At 36.7% G+C, this 18,904-nt stretch overlaps 1 protein-coding gene across 3 annotated transcripts in view; it reads left to right on the forward strand.

Moving 5' to 3' along the window:
• Positions 1-18,904, forward strand: part of grin2aa (glutamate receptor, ionotropic, N-methyl D-aspartate 2A, a) — a 169,747-nt gene that overhangs the window by 6,288 nt on the left and 144,555 nt on the right. For 2 of the 3 annotated variants that reach the window (XM_028042110.1, XM_028042111.1), the window contains one exon: positions 6,570-7,055. In XM_028042110.1, the coding sequence (XP_027897911.1) occupies positions 6,573-7,055 (483 nt within the window). In that variant the 5' untranslated portion in view covers positions 6,570-6,572. Of the gene's footprint in view, positions 1-6,563; positions 7,056-18,904 lie in introns of those variants that run through there. The other variant, XM_028042109.1, reaches the window with a different exon arrangement.

Consider the following 18,904-nt stretch of genomic DNA (forward strand, 5'->3'; position numbering starts at 1 on the left):
GAGGTTTTTGTTTATTATACTTAAATATGCAAGTATAGCACACTTTTCTATCTGTTTTCACAGCTTCAGTGTGAAGTGAGATAGATTGTAAATAGCTGAAAGAAAATTGTTCGAAGCACACGTACAAAGAATCTACAAAACAGATTGTCCAGCAGAGAGAAGTGAAAAAGTATCTTTACACATTGTTGGTTTTGCCTCCAAAAGCAAATGGAACCCACTTCAGCATCACATTTGCATTCATGCAATTTATTTTACATTGCATATATCAAATGGAGAATCTCATTTCAGACCAAAACTTTGGGGAAAGAAACCCAAAGAAGGACACAGAACTTTGGGAATCACATTAGTCAGAATACATAAATAAAGCAGGAGGACACAAACAGAAAGGAAATTACCCTTTTTTTTTTCATTACTGTCAAATCAGTCACTAGCAAATCAGCTCTACTTAGCAGTTGCAAATACTGTGCAAATGGGAAACAGCTGGCACTGTGATGAGCAAACACGATATACTACACATCATATTGTCGAATTGTTTCCATTCGTATTTCCTGGCAAAGTCCCTTCATTGAGCGGCCTCTAACATCTTCACTTGACAACGAAGTAAAATGTAATTAGCACACTGCATCAACTTTTGGCAACATGTGTTGAAAACGTATTACTTTTGTTTAAATGTGATAGGAGAATTTTTTTTTTCACATGGTTGACATTGTTGTATATCCAGTTACCATGCTAATGTAAACTTTAGGCTTTTAACTTGTCCATCAACTGCAACATTTCTGACACTAGGCAAGCTGACGACAATGAAAGTTAAATGGATGTTTGTCAGATGTGAGGGAGCAAGCAGTAAAGGCATAGAGGACACAGGAAAAATGTATTGAAAGCGGGTTTTCATTTAGTCTTAAGAAAGTTAAGAAATGTCCAAAATAGTGGGTCAATATAAGAGGTCAGTTAAATATAGTTCTACTCAAGAAAGTTACAGAAACTTTACCACACAAAACAATCATACAAAATAACTCAGAACTCTGACCTAACACAAAGACACAGTAAGGTAACTTATATGATAAATTAGCCAGACCATTTACACAAAATAGGGGAAGCAGAACTGAACACCAATACTACCTAAAGTCTAAACAAGGTAACTAAACCTAAAACATCCCCTTTGCTAAAAAGCACATGGTTTGTCCTGCTGAGGTGGCATTGTGCTTTCAAACTTGGCCACGCCTCCTACCTAGACAGGAAGAAACCAGTTCCCCAAACCAGGTAACTCAAAAAAGAGAAACATAGTTAATATAAGAAAATATAATTTAAAAACTCCACAGTGCTATTATGTGCACTCTTCATAGTATCACTGTTAGGGTCAAGTGAAGAAATGATTGAATTACATGACTAAAGTACATGTTTACCCATAAAACAATCAAAACTGAGGTCGGTGGGTAGACTTATTTTTATAGTGTGTGTCTGAAGCCATCAAATGAACTGCTAAAAAGCTTAATTTCGGACTTGGACCAGCACCAGAACATCTTTGTTTTTATTAATTTCTTTCAAGATGTTTTTATCCGTGGTCTCCAGCAGATAGTGGCTAATGTTAGTGGACTAGCTTGTCCATTTAACTTATTTCCAGGTTGGATAATTTATAGAACTGCCACCACTGCCATCCAGTATCTCCTTGTATTTGCCAGAACAGCCAAAAATGATAACACATGACTTTATTTCTTGAAACAAATTGAGAAACATGTACTTTTTAAAAAAAAGCAAACTGCTGATTAGCCGAGACACAACTTTCTAGTATTTGCTGTAAGAGGCTTAAGCATATATTTTGCACTTTAAGCTCCAAACAACCTTAAGGTTAATTAAAAACAGCTAACGGTATCCGCTCTGCTTGTGAAAACATAACAGTGTGAAGGTTGGTTCCAAATTGTCTTCAAGTTGCAGACCGTAATTACTCTGTGATGTAATTTAGTTGCTAGGTTTGACAACTTTGTAACCCTTTGTCTCTGTGACAAATGGCCTTATTCTCAAGACAAATCATTTTAGTGTTATAAAATCTTATTGATAACAAAATGTATGCAGCAGGAAAACTAAGGTAATGCTCTGTGCACCACTGCAGCAACTTCCAGTGCCAGTAACACTTTTCACATTTTCAACATGTCCTTAAAAATCTTTTATATTATTAACTGGGATTGATTTTGCTTTATAAAAACATGATCAAAAATGTTTATATTGATACATCCCTACATAGAATAAAAAACAAACAAACAACAAATTCCTAAGTTTCTGCGCTACATTATAAAATGGTTGACTGTGGATGCAAGACTAATTTATAAAAGCAATGTGAAGACTAAAAGTGATGGACAGATAAGTGAATAGATGACACAGTGATGAATGAATGTAGAGTAATGGAGAAGGCAGTGTGGGCAGAAAAGCAATTCAATATCAAGGCTCTAGTATGCACAATAAACACACATAGTCATGTCCTCTGGGCTGTGGTTTGGTAAAACTTATCATTTGCAGTATCCATCATTCAGACCTCAACTCTGTACAATGCATCCATTAAGTGTGTACTGTACATTAGTCCATACTTAATTCAATTTGGGAGGAGAGCAGGAAAAACTAATCTGGACACCATGAATGCAGTCATTTTAATCATCACACAAAGATAACGTAGATGAATTATCGATGCATGTGAAACTCAGCCCTGCACAGAACCTGATAAGATTGGCTGTAGTGAAAAAGAATTGGTAGGTATGAGTTATTTTCCACTTGTAGATTAAGAAAAAAATGGAACTTTATAAATTACTGAAACATATTCTAACCATTGGTGCTTAGGAGTTGTTTGCGAATTATTTACATGTACTACCTCTTGTTAGGATGGGAATGTAAGCTTGTATGAATGTGTGGAGAGCAAATTGCCTGTAGTATAGATTTGTCTGCCAAACATCATTCTCTATTGTAGTGCCAAGAAACAATGGCCGTGATGTGACAACAAACTGCTCAATGTGCTTTTGTGGAGCATGTTCTCTCTTTTTTTTTTCTTTTTCTCTTTATAGCTCTTCCCTAGTATAGGGCTTTCATGGGCACTCTTTGTCCTAAATTTATTTGCAGTGCTGCAGAGTTAAGACAAGTAAAAAAAGAAAAGTTTTCCAGATTTTAGACAAAACCGGCTCACGGCGAAGAATAATCTTGTCAGCAACGGACTCACTTGCTCCTCTCTATAAGTAGGCCAAATAGGTGCCAGGTTGACAGCCAAAGAATCATGAGATCTGAAATTGACTAGCAGAGTCTAACATGAGGAAAAAGCTCTATCTGTAGGTCTTCTCTTGAGACTAGACATGAGTAATACTCAAACTGTTTATCCCGGGCTGAGCAGTGAATGAAAAATGGGTTTTGATTGTAATTGAAATCATAATTACTTAAAACAATCACTGAGTGTGGAAAAAGAACAATGCACTTCAAGGACAGCAATTATTACATCTTCCCTTTATAATGTCTTCTTGAATCTTATTTTAAAATTAAACATTAAAATGTGGTGTATTATGTTATCTCATAATACATAATAGACCACATTGTGGTGCATTATGAGATACACACACACACACACATCCTCCCCCCCCCCATATATATATATATATACTGTATATAATGATCTATTGTCAGATTTTCCACAGAATTTTACTTTAAGCATTTGCTATTTTGAAAACAAATCATGAGTTAGTCTTTTGTGCCTGAAATAACTTTGTTGCATCATGTGTCAATAACTATGTCTACACTTTTTTTCATGTTTCCCAGTTTAATTGGTTGAAATCTATTTAGTCCCATCTTGTCAAATTTACCTGACGCATCCTAAAAACGTTGACTAAAGTTCTACACATACAAAAGTTAGTCAAACTCATGCAAAACAAAAACAAATAACCAAAAGCTTTACTACATATTAGGAAGTTAAATGTATTACTGATTATAATACCAACAAATAAGAACTAGCTTTACAATTGGTGTAGTCCAAACATGAGAGATCATGAGCTGATCTCTGCTCCTAAATCTTTGTTGCCTCAAAGAGTGGCATGAGAAATGATAGCTCCTGTAAATCAATCTCGCACCCGCATTCTCCGCGGTGATCCAAAAACACACACTTCTGTCAGTAAATCTGTAAATTATCAAGTGTATGCATGGGCTCACTGTGTGACCATACGTTCCATGTCATTGGGATTTGACTCACGCTCCCCGTGTCAACACACCTGCTCATTCGTCTTATGACATTTCATCATTTTTTATGCTCTCAGAGAGCCAGGTTGAGGCCAGTGAGTACTTTCTATATGAGAAGAGAAGTTGTAGAGAAAGTGAGGTCAATTTGCATTTTATTTGCAAGTGATATACCCAGTTTACCTTATCTATAATTTTTGACTGTCACAACTTTACAGCTGTGAAACTCCATCCCAATGCCTCAGTCCACTATGTGCCAAGGCAGGCAGCGAAGTACTGCACCGGAGAAGCAAGATTAGGATTCCCGTGTAACTTAACATGTAAAAAGTAATTTGTCAAATTCAAATAAATTAGAAAATGTTTCCAGGGGATTTCAGTGAAATTGTATTTACCTGTTTCTCCATCCTGCATCCAAGGTAGAAGTTGGTTTCTATGGTAACCAACTTATATGGCTATATTGCCTTGGGTTTTTTAGTTAGGTTGCATTAGGACTCCCAACAGACTCAAAATTTTTTCGTCTGTAATAGCTGTAAAAATGATGTCTGCTGTTAGCCTGTTCAAACGTCCTGTTGGATTAAAGGCTATGGTGCCTGTACTGAAATACCACAGCCTCTTGCCTTCGAATATGCTTCTGGCTGTAACAAATCGAGTTGGCCTGGCCTGGATTGTGATTCTTCTCCCCAAAACTTCCCCACTTAGTTTTCTTTGTCAGTTGGTTACCTCACCAGCAATTAGCTACACAGCTTCCTCCATATATCACTAAAGGTTATCCCAGTCGGCATCAAAAACCAAACTGATACCCTGGTGTTTTAGCTTGAGGAGCTCAATTAAACCTACTTTTGTTGGAGCAACAGGCAACCTTTGCAAGCTTGTTACAATACCGAGAACGTGTGATATGAATTTGAAATTTACTACTCGCCTCTATTTCTCTTTCATGCAATGTTCTCCAATACAATGTGCTTCTGACATAAACTAATCTGTATGTGTGTCTGACAGCTGCATCACACATTGTATAATTTCAGCAAGCTCCCATTCTCCAGGCATGCAGCACTGTTGCAGCTCAGGAGGTGTCCCTTTGAACTGATGCTATGGCACACTGGCCACGGCAATAATTAGTGACGTGCATAAACATAGCTTTATTAATGATCTGAAAGGCCAGTGTTAGAAAATAGTAGGGGTTTAGCATTAATGAGTCAATGTTTTTAGGATCTAGATGTGACAATCATTTAAAAACATTGGTGCAGGCCTCAGAGCCCACTTGTTTGTCCCATTGTAATTGTTTATAGATGTTTTTTGGTGTGAGACCACAGATGGTTAGAGGTCCTTTACAGTTAAACAACATTTTTCATGTATAAAACTAACTTGTTAGTAGAACAGAAATGTTTGATCTTAATAACTTTCCTGCACAGTTTAATTTCTGAGAAGGTATCAAAAAGAGCAGCTACAAAGCAATGCAACTGAATTATGAGGATCATTGATACTTTGAAACGGAAAATAAAAATTTTGATACATGATTAATTACTGTTTGAAGTTCATTTTAGCTTTACTACAATCACATTTGATAAATTAGAATATGCATTCAGATGAGGTTCATCAAAACATCAACCTTCACGCAGGAATTAAACATACTTTCCATGAAGCCCACAGTTGTATAATAAAAATGATTTTGGTTTTATTGGGCTGATACATTCTAATCTTAAATGTATTTTTGCTGTTGTTTTTTATTAATTGTAAGCAAGAAATCCTCACAATTAACAGAAATGAAGGCTTTAAAACATCAATTTGTTATTTAGGCCATAGAACGTGTGAATATAATTTACTGAAATAAGCCAACTTTTCAATAATATTCTAATTTGTCGAATATGACCGTACATTTAATGCTTTCAGCCGAAATCTTAAAACTTTGCAAGAAAAATATAGTTAATTCAACTATTAAGCATGAAATCATCATCCAATTAATCAGTTCCTTGTGTTTTAATATTTTGTAAAGTAGCAAAATTAAGACAAAAATGTGAGCTCTTTAAAAGTCTTCTTTATTTGTTCAGCAAGCACAGATTGTACCATAATCATCTGATCCCAGCAGTCGTGACCATAAAGTGTAAACTTGTTAGTCATCTTCTCTTCCTCTCACCCATCCTCAACATCCTCCCAAGGCCATCTCCCTCCCCGCAAGGTTTTGATTTTCAATAAACTCACAGAGAAGAAACTGAATATGAAAAAAAAAAAAAAAGTTGCTACTTCAATGTGTGGGCTAAATGAGCTGCGCATTAACAATTTATCTCTTCTGCTTTTTCTCACCACCATCTTGCCACACTTTTTTCCTCACTCCTTGATCTATCTACATCTGGTCCCATTATCCCCTCTCCATGCAGGGGATGAAGTGGTTTAGCACCATGTCCCTCGGCAGCAAAAGGAGTAGAAGGAGCACCAATCGTCGCGGTGGAGGTGAAAGTGCGCTGCTCTCCCTGGCCCTTCTGGTGGCGGTGACGGCCATGGTGGACCCCGTAGCAGCGCAGAAGCAGCGGGCGGGTGGTGGTTCGGATAAAGTGCCGGTTCTGAACATCGCTGTGATCCTGGGGTGCACGCGCTACATCTCAGACCAGGACATTCGGGCGCTGTGGAGCAAAGAGGACCCTATTGACGTCAACGTGGTCACACTGCTGGTCAACAAGACCGACCCCAAAAGCATCATCACCCACATGTGTGACCTGATGTCAGGGACCAAGATCCACGGCGTGGTGTTTGGGGATGGCACTGACCAAGAGGCCATTGCCCAGATTTTGGATTTTATTTCCTCGCAGACACTCATACCCATTTTGGGCATCCATGGAGGCTCGTCCATGATCATGGCTGACAAGGTATGTGGCACTGACTGGATTTAGAGATGTGGCAATGAGTGAATGTTGAGTCCTTACATGGCATGGGTGAATTTGTGTTGCTCGTTTGCGAATGACTTGGTAAAATGTCTTGCTTTTCATAATTGAATGTCAGAACTCTGGGGAGCAGAAAATCTCTTACTTCCTGAAGAGAGCCCATTTTCGGTTAGCTGTAACTCAAGAAAATACAAGTGCACTCTGTATCTAGGGAAAGAAGACAGAGAAAGGAACAAATCAGATTGTGACAGATGAAATGATGTGAGCAATGGAAACAGGATAGATGAGGATAGGTAAAAGATTCAGAAGAAACATTTTGGAGTGGTGAAGAATTTGACAACAACTGGTGTACAGGCTCAAAAAAAAGAAAGTGGTCCCTAAGAAAAATGATAAAAATAGAGGGTGTTGCCTGTGGCGTACATCAGCTACATAGTTCAATGAGGTCTAATATCATAAATCCCCTTTCACCATGCAAAAATTTCCTCAGTAGAGGTAAAAGAAGCTTGATTGGTCCCCACATTTGAATAAGCAATGCTTGCTGGCCTGCCAATCAAGTTGAACCTAAAAAGGGAAAAGAATGAGCAGCCTGTGATTGTGTGGATTCATGCAGTGATGAGATCTTTTAATTCATCACTGCCACATTTAGAATGAACCTGAACTTGAAATATATTTTTCCAGAATGTGAAATAAGGTTTCTAAGAGAATTCATCATGAAGTGTTAAAATTACACTTGTTATGTTTTCAATTAAAATAAATAAATAAATAAATAAATAAATAAAATAAAAAATAAAAAAGTAAAAGTAGGGCAGCTAGACTTGATTTGAGTAAACTGGAAGAAACCATAAAAAATGGGTGATTTTTTTTCAATTTAAGAATAACAAAAAAAGAAAATGATAGCTTAACGTGTGAAACCTTTGTATGTCACTTTATTGTTATTTGTCATAAACTATTTTAATTGTATAGAGACATAATCACAGAAAGGCTCAAATGCATATTTTATTTAATAATTTGATGTTAGTTTCTCAATACTCTTTACATCACAACCATGTTCTTTTTACTTTGGTTCTAAACCCTCTTTGGAACAATTGATTGTTTTGCAATATGACACAATATGATCCCTAATCAAACCAAAATCACTAATATTTTACAGTTAGATATTGCTCATTAAAAAAAATAAGGTCAAATTTTATTACAGCAGATTTTGACTAGAACGTTTTAAGATTACTTTAAATCATCTGTCGTCAAAGTGGATATGAGACGTATCCTTGTCGAGTGCAAAATGGTACACGAAACACCCCCTGGCATATTGGGTAATACCCAAATTTATCAGTTTTGAAGTGAGATATTTTAGCCAGCTGAGTGGCAGTATGCAGCAACAGGTACGGAGCACTTTATGCTCTGAGCAGCTGATCAATGGCACATTCAGCATTCTCATTAAAAGGACCTTAGTCTACTGAGCATGCACTGCAGTGCATAGAGCAATTCACAAACAACTATCCTTAGCTGGGCATGACAGCACCCCCCACCTCCTCTCCTCTTGGTATGTTGCCAGTGAACATATTGTTTGTTTGGACAGAGTAGGAACATGTACGACCTGTCACAACTGGGACTGTCTGCAAGTGACACGTGTCTGCATGCTTTCTGTTTGCAAGCAGGAACACAGACACTACCAGCTGCTGACCACGGTCGTTTTAGCTACTGTAACATTTTTTTATTATTATTGTGGGCAACAGAGTAGGGTAGAAGTTGTTCTGTGAAAAAAAAAAACATTTTTTTTCTACACAACATTTTTAAAAAGTGACTTTGAAACCGTAATTGGATTAATTATGGTGTAATTATGCTCGAAATTGTTCAAAATATCAACATGTTGTTGTTAGTTTAACAGTAAAAATGGTGGTTGTGTAATTACTGACAACAAAATCCCCTAAATCAACATGTTTGGATTTTGACTCATGTCTCATTGCAGTATAGTTCCTCCAAATCTCACTCTCTGCTCCAGGGGTTTTATCATAAGTATACTGTTCTTCTGAAGATCTCTTAATTTACATTCCTTCTCACTCAATATCCCCATATTAAAGAATGTCAGAATTGTGAAGCTGCACTCACATTAAGAGCACCCTCCTTCAAAAAGTATGCAGTGACGCTGAAGCTGTCACAGAAATTCCAAAACCATGCTTCCCTGTAACATTTCTAGAGGCTAGTGTGGACATTTCTTCATTTGTTTAAAGTAAATACAAATGTTCTTTAAAGATTCCACGGTAATGGTTTATTGATCCCCTAATGGCACATGTGGCATCTGTCTGTGAGAGGTAGGGAGCATTAAGGAGAGAAGAAGATAAGTTTGAAGGGGCGGCAGAGGAGGAAGAAGAAGGTGGTGTAAAATAAAGGAGGTGGAGAGGGGAAACAGAGAGACGAAGGGGTGAGGGATAATCCCTTATTGTGACCAGGGGTGATGTTGAGTGGAAAAGGGATTACTGAATGGCACCTGCTTTACTCCCAAGTACTTCAGGAGCACACATGCACTCTCTTTTTCTATTACTTCTGAGGACAAGGGATGGACTTGCTTCATTTGTTCATTTATTTATTCATTTTAACATTTTTACACAGTCAAAAATTTAAAGGATAATTTTTGGCTGTGTGCATTTTCATTTTGTTCATAAAAAAAGTGTCAACAGTCATTCCCTTGGCCATATTTGATAAAAAAAAAAAAATCAACATTACATAAAATAAGCCAGCATTGAGTTATAAAAATGTATTAAAAGCCTGTTTGGATTTCTTTTCTTTAAATTCAACTTTAATTAGTGAGTACAGAATGGTCATTTGGTCAAGGCAGGAAAAGTAGGTTTGGTTAAATTTGAAATTTATCAGGCCTCATATGCAGAAAAAAAACACCTTTTAACATGTTTTTAACATGAATGCTGGATTTAAGTTGTTAAAACTGATGTTATGTTGAGCTGAAGATAGTTTTAGCTGGACATGCAGCTACAGATTTGTGGCCAATTTCCAATTCCTGTCTTTTTTTTTTTTTTTTTTTTTTTTTTTGTAAAATCATTGACCAAACAATTTTGGCAGATTCCAATTTCTCTTTAAGTGTTACCAACAGCTTACAAAGTATTTCTTTGGCATTATCTTACAATAAGTGGTCATTAATTATTCATTTCAGAAGCAGAGGTGACAAAACAGTCTGTGAGTGAGAGAGCTGTTGCTATGAAACACAGCTGTACTGATCTAGAACAAAGACAAAATGAGAATGTTTACATTTTAAGTTTCTCCTTAGCATTCAATGTTAGCAGTTAGCACTATTACTGTAATTACTACTACTAATTGGAAACATTAGTCTCAGTGCCTTGGTCCCCTCCCACTGGGCCACAGACCTGCACATTTAGTGCCCAACCCAAGGGGAAGCATAAAAATTTATTTTATTCTCCATTATTGTTCATTTCTTGCACTTGAGGCTTACAAACCTTCACTGCTGGTAGGGATATCAGTGCCTGGGCATGCAAATAGCTTGTTGTTCTACTCGTTACCATTGACTTCATATCTGGGTCAATTAGCTCCAACTTAACAAACCATTCAGAAGCTGCGTGTGAATTAACATCCTATGGCAAATAGACTTTTCAATCCCAACTTGGGTATAAAACAAAATGTAGCTTTTAGTGTTTCGATGTGGCACCTTTACTTAATGGAAAAAAAAAATATTGAATTGTTGTATTTCTTCCAATTTGAACAATTTCTGCCAGACCTGATTTTTTTTAGATCCCACTAGACTTTTAATTTTGAAACATCGCCATTAGTCCACCATTGGTCACTTTAACATATCTGTGTTGAGAATCTAACTCAGTATGATGGATCAAACTCATTCAATTCAGATTGGACCATATTTTTTCTGTGCTATCACAAAAAAAGGTTGTTTTCAGCAACTTTTAAGGGTGTATTTAATTTCATTTTGTGGTAACCAGTTACTAAAAGACTAAGGATGTTTTTTGATCTAATATCCATAATCATATATTTACAAAAAAAAAAAAAAACAGATCAAAGCCATAAGTATTTCACATATGTTCACAAAAATGAAAACATTTTCACCTAAGGATATGGATTTATTTTTTACTCTCCCTGACATTTTTATCAACTTCTCACCGCCTGTGGGTTAACGTTTATGCAGCTACCCACTGAGGCAACGGAGGCTTCTAATGCCTTCTTGGTGCGCATTTTCCCTAATCCTTATGTGAATTATGAAGAGAGACTCACCCTCAATTATTCTGCCTTGTAAGACCCTCAGCGTATTTGTCTATTACGGATTACACATGCACACAGTTGTGTCAAATCTTGCAGGGTTTGTATACTTTAGTTGTGCCTTTGGATGAGTTCGACCCAGTACCATTCATCTTTTTTCTTCACAAATCACTTACGGGCAAAACCTCCAGGTGATGACGACTCCATGTTAAGATCTTTTTTTCTCGTCAGTCTAATGAGAATAGGATCAGAGAGCTCCCCCTCTTAAAGGAAAATTAATCTTTGCATCATTTTTCTTTTCTTTCTTTACTTCTCCTGCTGTCCCTCTCTCTCCGGTATCCATGCTTGTTAATTAGATAAATATTGCTGTATCTTCTTGTGTTTGTCCCTCCCATACATCTCTAAGGCTTTGTTGAATAATGCACGGCTGCCTGTATTGAAATGAATACATTATTGATTAAGGGAAGAATTATCCTTCCCTACTGCAATCTAAGCAGTCTTGTTGGAATGCACCACCCCGACAACCTGTTTAATACCTCATGAGTTTAAAAGAAAAAGAAAAAACCAAACAAACAAAAAAAACTGTTTCATAATCTCCTCGCTTTGCTTTCTTTTGTTCGTGTTTCTTTTTCTCTCCTACATCTTCAGAGCCCTGTAATGGGTTGCTTTCTCATTTATTCTGCAGGTGGAATGGTGAGGGTGGTTTGTTGACTGGCATCATTTAATTCTTGCGTTAAATAGTTTTTGACTCGCTCAAAGGACAGCAATAGCAGCCGGAAGTTTGTCATGAGCATTTTTTTTTTCAAGCCTTGATAGTTTTATCTACCATCTTCTTCTGGCGCTCATGTTTTCTTTTCTCTTGTAAGTATCACTTCTCGTCCATCTAATGTTCCTCTGTACCACAAATGCACTAGAGTGGTACCCATTTTGATTTTGCCCTAAAAGAGACATGAATTCACCTCTGGGTAAAGCAATAAAAAAAAAAAAAATGCTCTGCGATCCATGAAATGTAGGTGGTGGTGTGTTCAAGTGGTTTTGTGTTTCTGTTTTGCGCACACACGTAGCACAAAGTGATCTCACCTTAACATTCAACCCCGGAGCAAGCTAAAATTGGCACTTCATTATGCGTGTGCTATTAATTAGCTGCACAAAATTAAAACAAATGAATTAATATTGTATGTGGTGCACTGTGGAGCTTTGACATGTACTCAAGGGTGAGTACTTGGCTTCTATGTTTTGATTAAACAGCTTTCTGCTCTCCAGCAGCTTTAGGCCAGTAAACCAGATAAAATTTATAGCACTGAAAAACAGGCACGAGCCTTTCATGAGATTATGACAACCTTGAGGAAAAATATCACGTCTCCAAGCCATGGTCCTTTCCCCAACATTTGAAACAAAATTCCATACAATGATGGGTTTGTTCGTACTTAATTCATATAAAGCAACAATTTTTCTCAATGCTGATAAAATACTATTTTTTAAAATGTTTTATTGCAGTTATCCCACAGTTATCTGCACTCTTTATTTCTGTATATATGTGTTGAAAAACAGGAGACAATAAAGCAAAGTATTATTATTACCCAGTATTTCTGTACACAGTACAGCAAATCTATTGTATATCTATTCATCTGTTGGACAATCTTGTATGTAACATGTTTTGAATTCATGAAAGTATATGTTGAGACAGTAAATATGCATCAGCATTATACTTTATGATAAAAATATAACTTTTTATACAATGACTTATACAGTAGGACCCCTGATATCTGATATTTATGGGGGTTAAGAACCACCCCTACTTGCAGATAGCAAAAATTCATAAACACTTGATAACTCCTCTAAAAATGCTAATAATTGTCTATGTTTTTTGTTCAAACATGAAATACACCTTTATGTGCATTGTTCCCGCAACTAGGGACCCCCCAAAAATTAATGGTGCTTCTAGATTGGCTGCTTTGCAAACACAATTTGATAGCATGTCAATTAGCATAGGACGTATTTCAGCTTCCCATGTAAATTTTTTTTTTTCAAATATTTGGGATATTGCTATATGAAGGGAAAAAAATCTATGAATAGTTGGGTTTTCCGTGAGCAATTTGTAATAGTGTTTCACAGAAAAATCTGAAAATAAGTTGACCTGCAAGAAGCTGATATTTGTGGGTTAATTCTTCATGCTAACTGCTCAGTTAATTAGTCAGCTGCTTGGGAACAAGCCAGTTGACCAGAAGTGTGCAGCAAGTGGTGGGGAGGGGGAATCGCAGCAATACTCTATGCTCCACATAGTCAAAGAAAATCTGTCATTTACAATTGTAACTCTTTGAAATGTTGATATGGGTAACCTCGCCCGTTCGTATTAAGTAGCCTGTTTGTGCAGTGGCTTCACCAAAACTGGCTACAGATTAAACCAGTAAAAACTTAACCGTTGCACTCCTACCAGATTTCTGGCTACTGCCAGATGCAACTTCTTTATCATACCTTTGCAGCAGCTGTTGTAGAGGAAACAAACTGTCGCCAGTGCTCTGTGACAGGAAGGTCCCTCGCCTCTAAAAACAAACAAACCTCTCTCTCAGCTTCCAGTGTTGTCAGATAGTTTCAAACACAAACAGCAGCAGCAGCACCTGCGAACTGGTTGCACAAGTTCCCCTTATAGTTTGCTTCTCACTTTGAGTTCATGCACTCTGCAAGCGAAACACAATAAAAGACCTTGTGTCACTTCCTGCCCTCCTCCAGAGTTGTCTTTGTTCATGGGAATATAGGCATGTTTGTGTTATTGGTTTTGTTCTTTACGAAATTGTGGAATTATTTTATCCTCGAGAAAGAAGTCAGTATTGAGTGTTGCTTTCTTTTCAAAAGGCCATATGGCAGGGTTGGCAGTTCTGTGTAATTCCTAAACCATGACATAAAAACAGGGGGAGCAAAAAAATCTCAAATCCAGCTTTAATTCTTAAATGCAGACAGATGTTATTTGGCATTGTTCATTACTTAAGAATGAGCTGAAGCATTAAAAATAAAAAAAAACGACTGCATATGTAGAGTGACAAACATTGCGTAAGTCGAAAAATTACACTAAATGTGTAGAAAGACAATTTTCTATGTCTGCATTTTCTGTATAGGCCAGCAGGAACTTTGTGGTTCCCAGTGTGGGTTCCAAAGCCACATCTTGTCTTAAAGAACTTTGTCGTAAATAACAAATTATTATAACTAAGATGTATTTCTACAATAAATGTTGAAATATGTAAAATCAAAAGCAGCTACAAAAAGACGGGAAAGACTTTTAGAGTAACTGATGTTTATATTGCATCCACTAAGAACTTTTTACTGAGTCTTTGTTGTACGAGATCCCACACTGTGCAGCTCTTACTTTTTATCTACCATTATAAATGGGTTACAAACCTTTACTGCTTCATGTTATTTTGAGACAATAAGAAGCTGATTTGGTAAATTACAAGACAAATTGGATTTTGGGGAAGAAAGAGAAAAAAAACAAAACAAAGGAATCACCCTGCTCCTAATGTGTTGTTAAAAAAAGAAAACAAAAAATAAACCATCCATTTTAATGGTTTACAATATCCAGCCAAGTGAATCTTCTTGCTGTTCGAGTCTATTTATAAGCAAAGTGTATCACTGCAGCGCCACTGGCAGCTGCAGGAAAAAAAAAAGAAGAGAAAATAAGCAGTTTTCAAAACTCTTTTGTAGTCACTGCTCAAATGTTATGTGATTATTTAAAAATCTGTTTATGTGGTGGTGTCATAATTTCGTACTCATCTTTCTGCAAGATTAAAATGTGCCATCCTCTGCAGGACATCTTGTACTGTGAACGTGTCAATTACATCCACCACAGGAACGCTTAACACCTACTGTGAAAACTGATCGTTTTAATTTAATTTTGGTTTGATCAGGGATCCTAAAATGGCCCTAAAGGGGATTGGAACCAAACAGGATGTAATGAAAAGTTTATAGATACTAATATACAATCAATTGAGCCATGAGCCTTTTTATGACAATCCAAATAATTCTAAAATTACTTTACTTCTGTGACAAGTAAGCCAATAGACAACGATTTAAGTATTTGGATGCAAAATGGTTTGTTTACTGATATGAAATGGAGATACCAAGGGACAAAATAACAATGCTTTGGTATAAAATATTTATGTGCGTTGGTGAAGTGGTAAATTTACCACATACCATATCCTGTGAATATTTTATGTTAGCTTTTTTTTTTTTTTACATTTTTGCCTAATTCACCCAGATCCTTTCCTGGAAATGTTTTCTAGTGCACATGTGATATACAGCCAGCATCCCACCATTCTGCGGAGTGAATTATATAAATATACAGCTTTCGCTGTTTATTTATTTATTTTTTGTGTCACTGAAATTCTTAGCCCACACTATGTGACTTTTCAGTCTTCTTAAAACCCACGAACAAGCTGTCACTTGACAGATCCTCTACCACCCTTCTGCTTCAGGTCTTTTTTCTTTTTTTTATTAAGACTGACTACATCGTTGTAAAGGGAATCCCTCCATCACTGACTCTTTCTCAATGTTTCCATTCCACTAATTAAACAGTGACACACAGTGTACCCACAGTGTGGCTTTGTTTATGTAATTTATAGATTCATAGGGCCGGTTTCTATTTGACAATCAATCCAGGGATTATGAATACTGCATCCCCGACTATCCGAATTTATGCCATGTTCCATTAAAGGTTGCCATCGTAAAAGGCTGCAGGCTTTTTGGTTGGAAAAAAGTTTTTTGATATGGTAAAATTTTAAACTCTTTTATCAGTTAGCCCCACATACCTGATGTAACTGTTAGCTTTAATGGAGTAGATTTGTGGGAGTGTGGTGTTACTGTGATCAAAGGACATTATTCATCCATCCCTGTTGTCACCCCTCAGGGGGTGGGGGTCTTATTACACATATACACACACACGCCCTCATGCCAACATGCTTCGTGATGTTTGCTGCTGCTTGGTGGCGTCAAACAGCAAATCAAAACAGCAAGAGAGGATGCTCATGTTACATATTCTATAGAATAATTTGTCCAATTACTGTTGAAGGCATTTATTTATTTTTCCTTTGCTTTAAATCATGCAGTCACTTCTCTATTTTCAGCCCAATAAATTAGAATACCACACTGCAGATTCACACTGTGCATTTGTATTTATGTGCACATACTGTATCAATGTTTTGGGTACCAAGATGATTTGTTTTCGTGTCTCTGTAATTGGCTGTGGAGGGGAGAAGAGTACGATAATAGCATCACCGGGGTGTTGTCAGATCCTCTATTACATCAGGAACACTGTCCGCAGTGAGAATCCCATGGTGGCACTTTACTTGTTAGCTCTTTTTACTTTGTATTCTTCAAGTATAGGGTTTGTGTAAATATGGGACTGTAGGCGCAGGAACACTTAAGTGTGTGTGCGGGGGTGTGCATCCAAGTTGCATGTGTGTATGTTTCCAATAGCTGGATTCAGCTGTCTAGAGGATGAGAAATGGCCCCTCACTTCTCAACGGGGAATCGATTTGGATGAATATGTGCAAGTAGAGGAAATAGAGCAGTTAGCTGAGAGTATGAGTGTTATTCCCACTCTTTTTCTTTTCCTTTTACATAACTCCATTGTTTGGATTTCTCAGTTAGAGATTGCAACAACACATATGCACCAAGGAATACAACAAACACTCTCATAACTTGTTAAAGTTTCTACACCTCTTGAACATTTTTCACATTCTTTTACAAATAATTTGTATTTCTTTGTATCGTATAGACCAATGCAAATAAATGCATACTTATTACACGAAGGAGAAGACTACATGTTTTTAATTTTGTTTTAACAAATAAATCAGAAATACTGTGAAATATCTTTTTGTTCTGCCCTGTTTATTGACACCTCTAAAAAATAGCCCAAAGGAAAGCCACTGTCGAAAGAAAGCCATAACAAGTGCTGTTTGCAGATTACTACAATTCATGTAGTAATCTGAAAACATTTTGATGTCTTACTTTACTGGTTGTAATGTTTGATACCTCTGTTCTTTTAAAATTTGTTTTAATCCTGGAAGTCTACCGTGGGGCAGGAGTTGCAAATTAGCTATTGCTAGAAACAATGAAGAAGCAATGTTGAACATTGCCTCTTCAACATTAAGAGGCAATGTTGAATGTATCTCTCCCTGTAAAAGAAAAGAGTAAAATCAGGCATGGAGCACAGCAGGTCTATGTAGGGGTTCTAAACATTTTGGTGTTCACGCACCACACTAGGTAGTTCATTTATTATAGTATCGCTATTATTAAGATAAATCAATTACAGATTAGTTGCACACTTACCGTAAGTAATTTTTCAAGATTTTCAAGAATCATGGTAATGAAAACACATTTAAGAATATTACACAAGACCAATAAAAAAATAAGTATGTTTAATGCCGAAACGTTATTTTCTAAATGTACATTTAATCGGACAATCAAGCCTCATCTGGACTCATTTTCCAATACAGTGAACCCTCGTTTATCGCGGGGGTTGCGTTCCGAAAAGAACCCGTGATAGGCGAAATCCTATCAAAATAAAGTTACCTTTATTTTTTACAATTATTATACAGCATAATTAAATACTCTACATTGAACCAAAGAACAAAACCTGTTTTAAGCCCAAGCATTTTTTAAACAAATATAACGGTTTCTTACAAATAACTACAGTAAAATAATCACTTTAATCATCAATACGAAGTACAGTAGGACAAATTGTGACTCTCGTATTTCACTATTCCTCTGACTGTGATGCTGCGGCCTGACTCCGCTCTCTAGTGTCTTTTTCTTCTGAAGCCTGTGGTGCAAAAAAATCTTGTGTGTTTTTTCGAAAGTAGAACATAGTTATCTGTAGTTGTTGTCACTCTTTTTTTCTTCTGGGCAAAAACATTTACCAAAATTTGCTGTATTACGTATATTTAAATACCGTAACGTTATTGGCACACAGGTAGAGAAGAAGCGCGGAGACTGTTTAGCCAATCAGGACACAGAATACAATGCACTGTGAAAAAAAACTGCACAAAAAACTCTGCGGAGCAGCGAGGCCATAATAGGCGAACCGCGTTATAGCGAGGGTTGACTGTATTCTGAATATCACTATATGAAAACTTTAGATGATGTACGACAGGTTCTAATAATGATTGAATACCAAAGCACTTTTCTCAGTATTACACTGACAAATCCAAGTGGAAAAAGTCCAACATCTTGTATTATAAAATGATGCAAAGATGAATTAATTTTGTTAAAATACTCCTGTTCTGTTGACATTTGCTTTTGTCTTTAATCTCCTTACTCACTTCATCTTGCGTTTCATCCTTGAGCAGCGACTTGCTTCTCCAGCCTTTTAAGCCAAACTAAATCTCTCTACTTTCATTTCTTTCCCAGTTATTGCTGCAGTGATTTTAATCACTCTGGGCACATATTAATATGGCTGCATCAATCTGTCTATTTATCTGTCTTTCTGTCTGTCTCATGTAAGCAGACATCTTGTTTGAGGCTGAAATCATTGTTTTCTCATTAGTTTTTTGTCGCTCTGTTGTGTTATTATGAGGATAAACCATCAGAATGCTGGTTAAGATTGGATT

Source organism: Xiphophorus couchianus, chromosome 16 (genome assembly GCF_001444195.1).
Source record: "Xiphophorus couchianus chromosome 16, X_couchianus-1.0, whole genome shotgun sequence".
In the NCBI taxonomy this organism is placed as follows: Eukaryota; Metazoa; Chordata; class Actinopteri; order Cyprinodontiformes; family Poeciliidae; genus Xiphophorus; species Xiphophorus couchianus.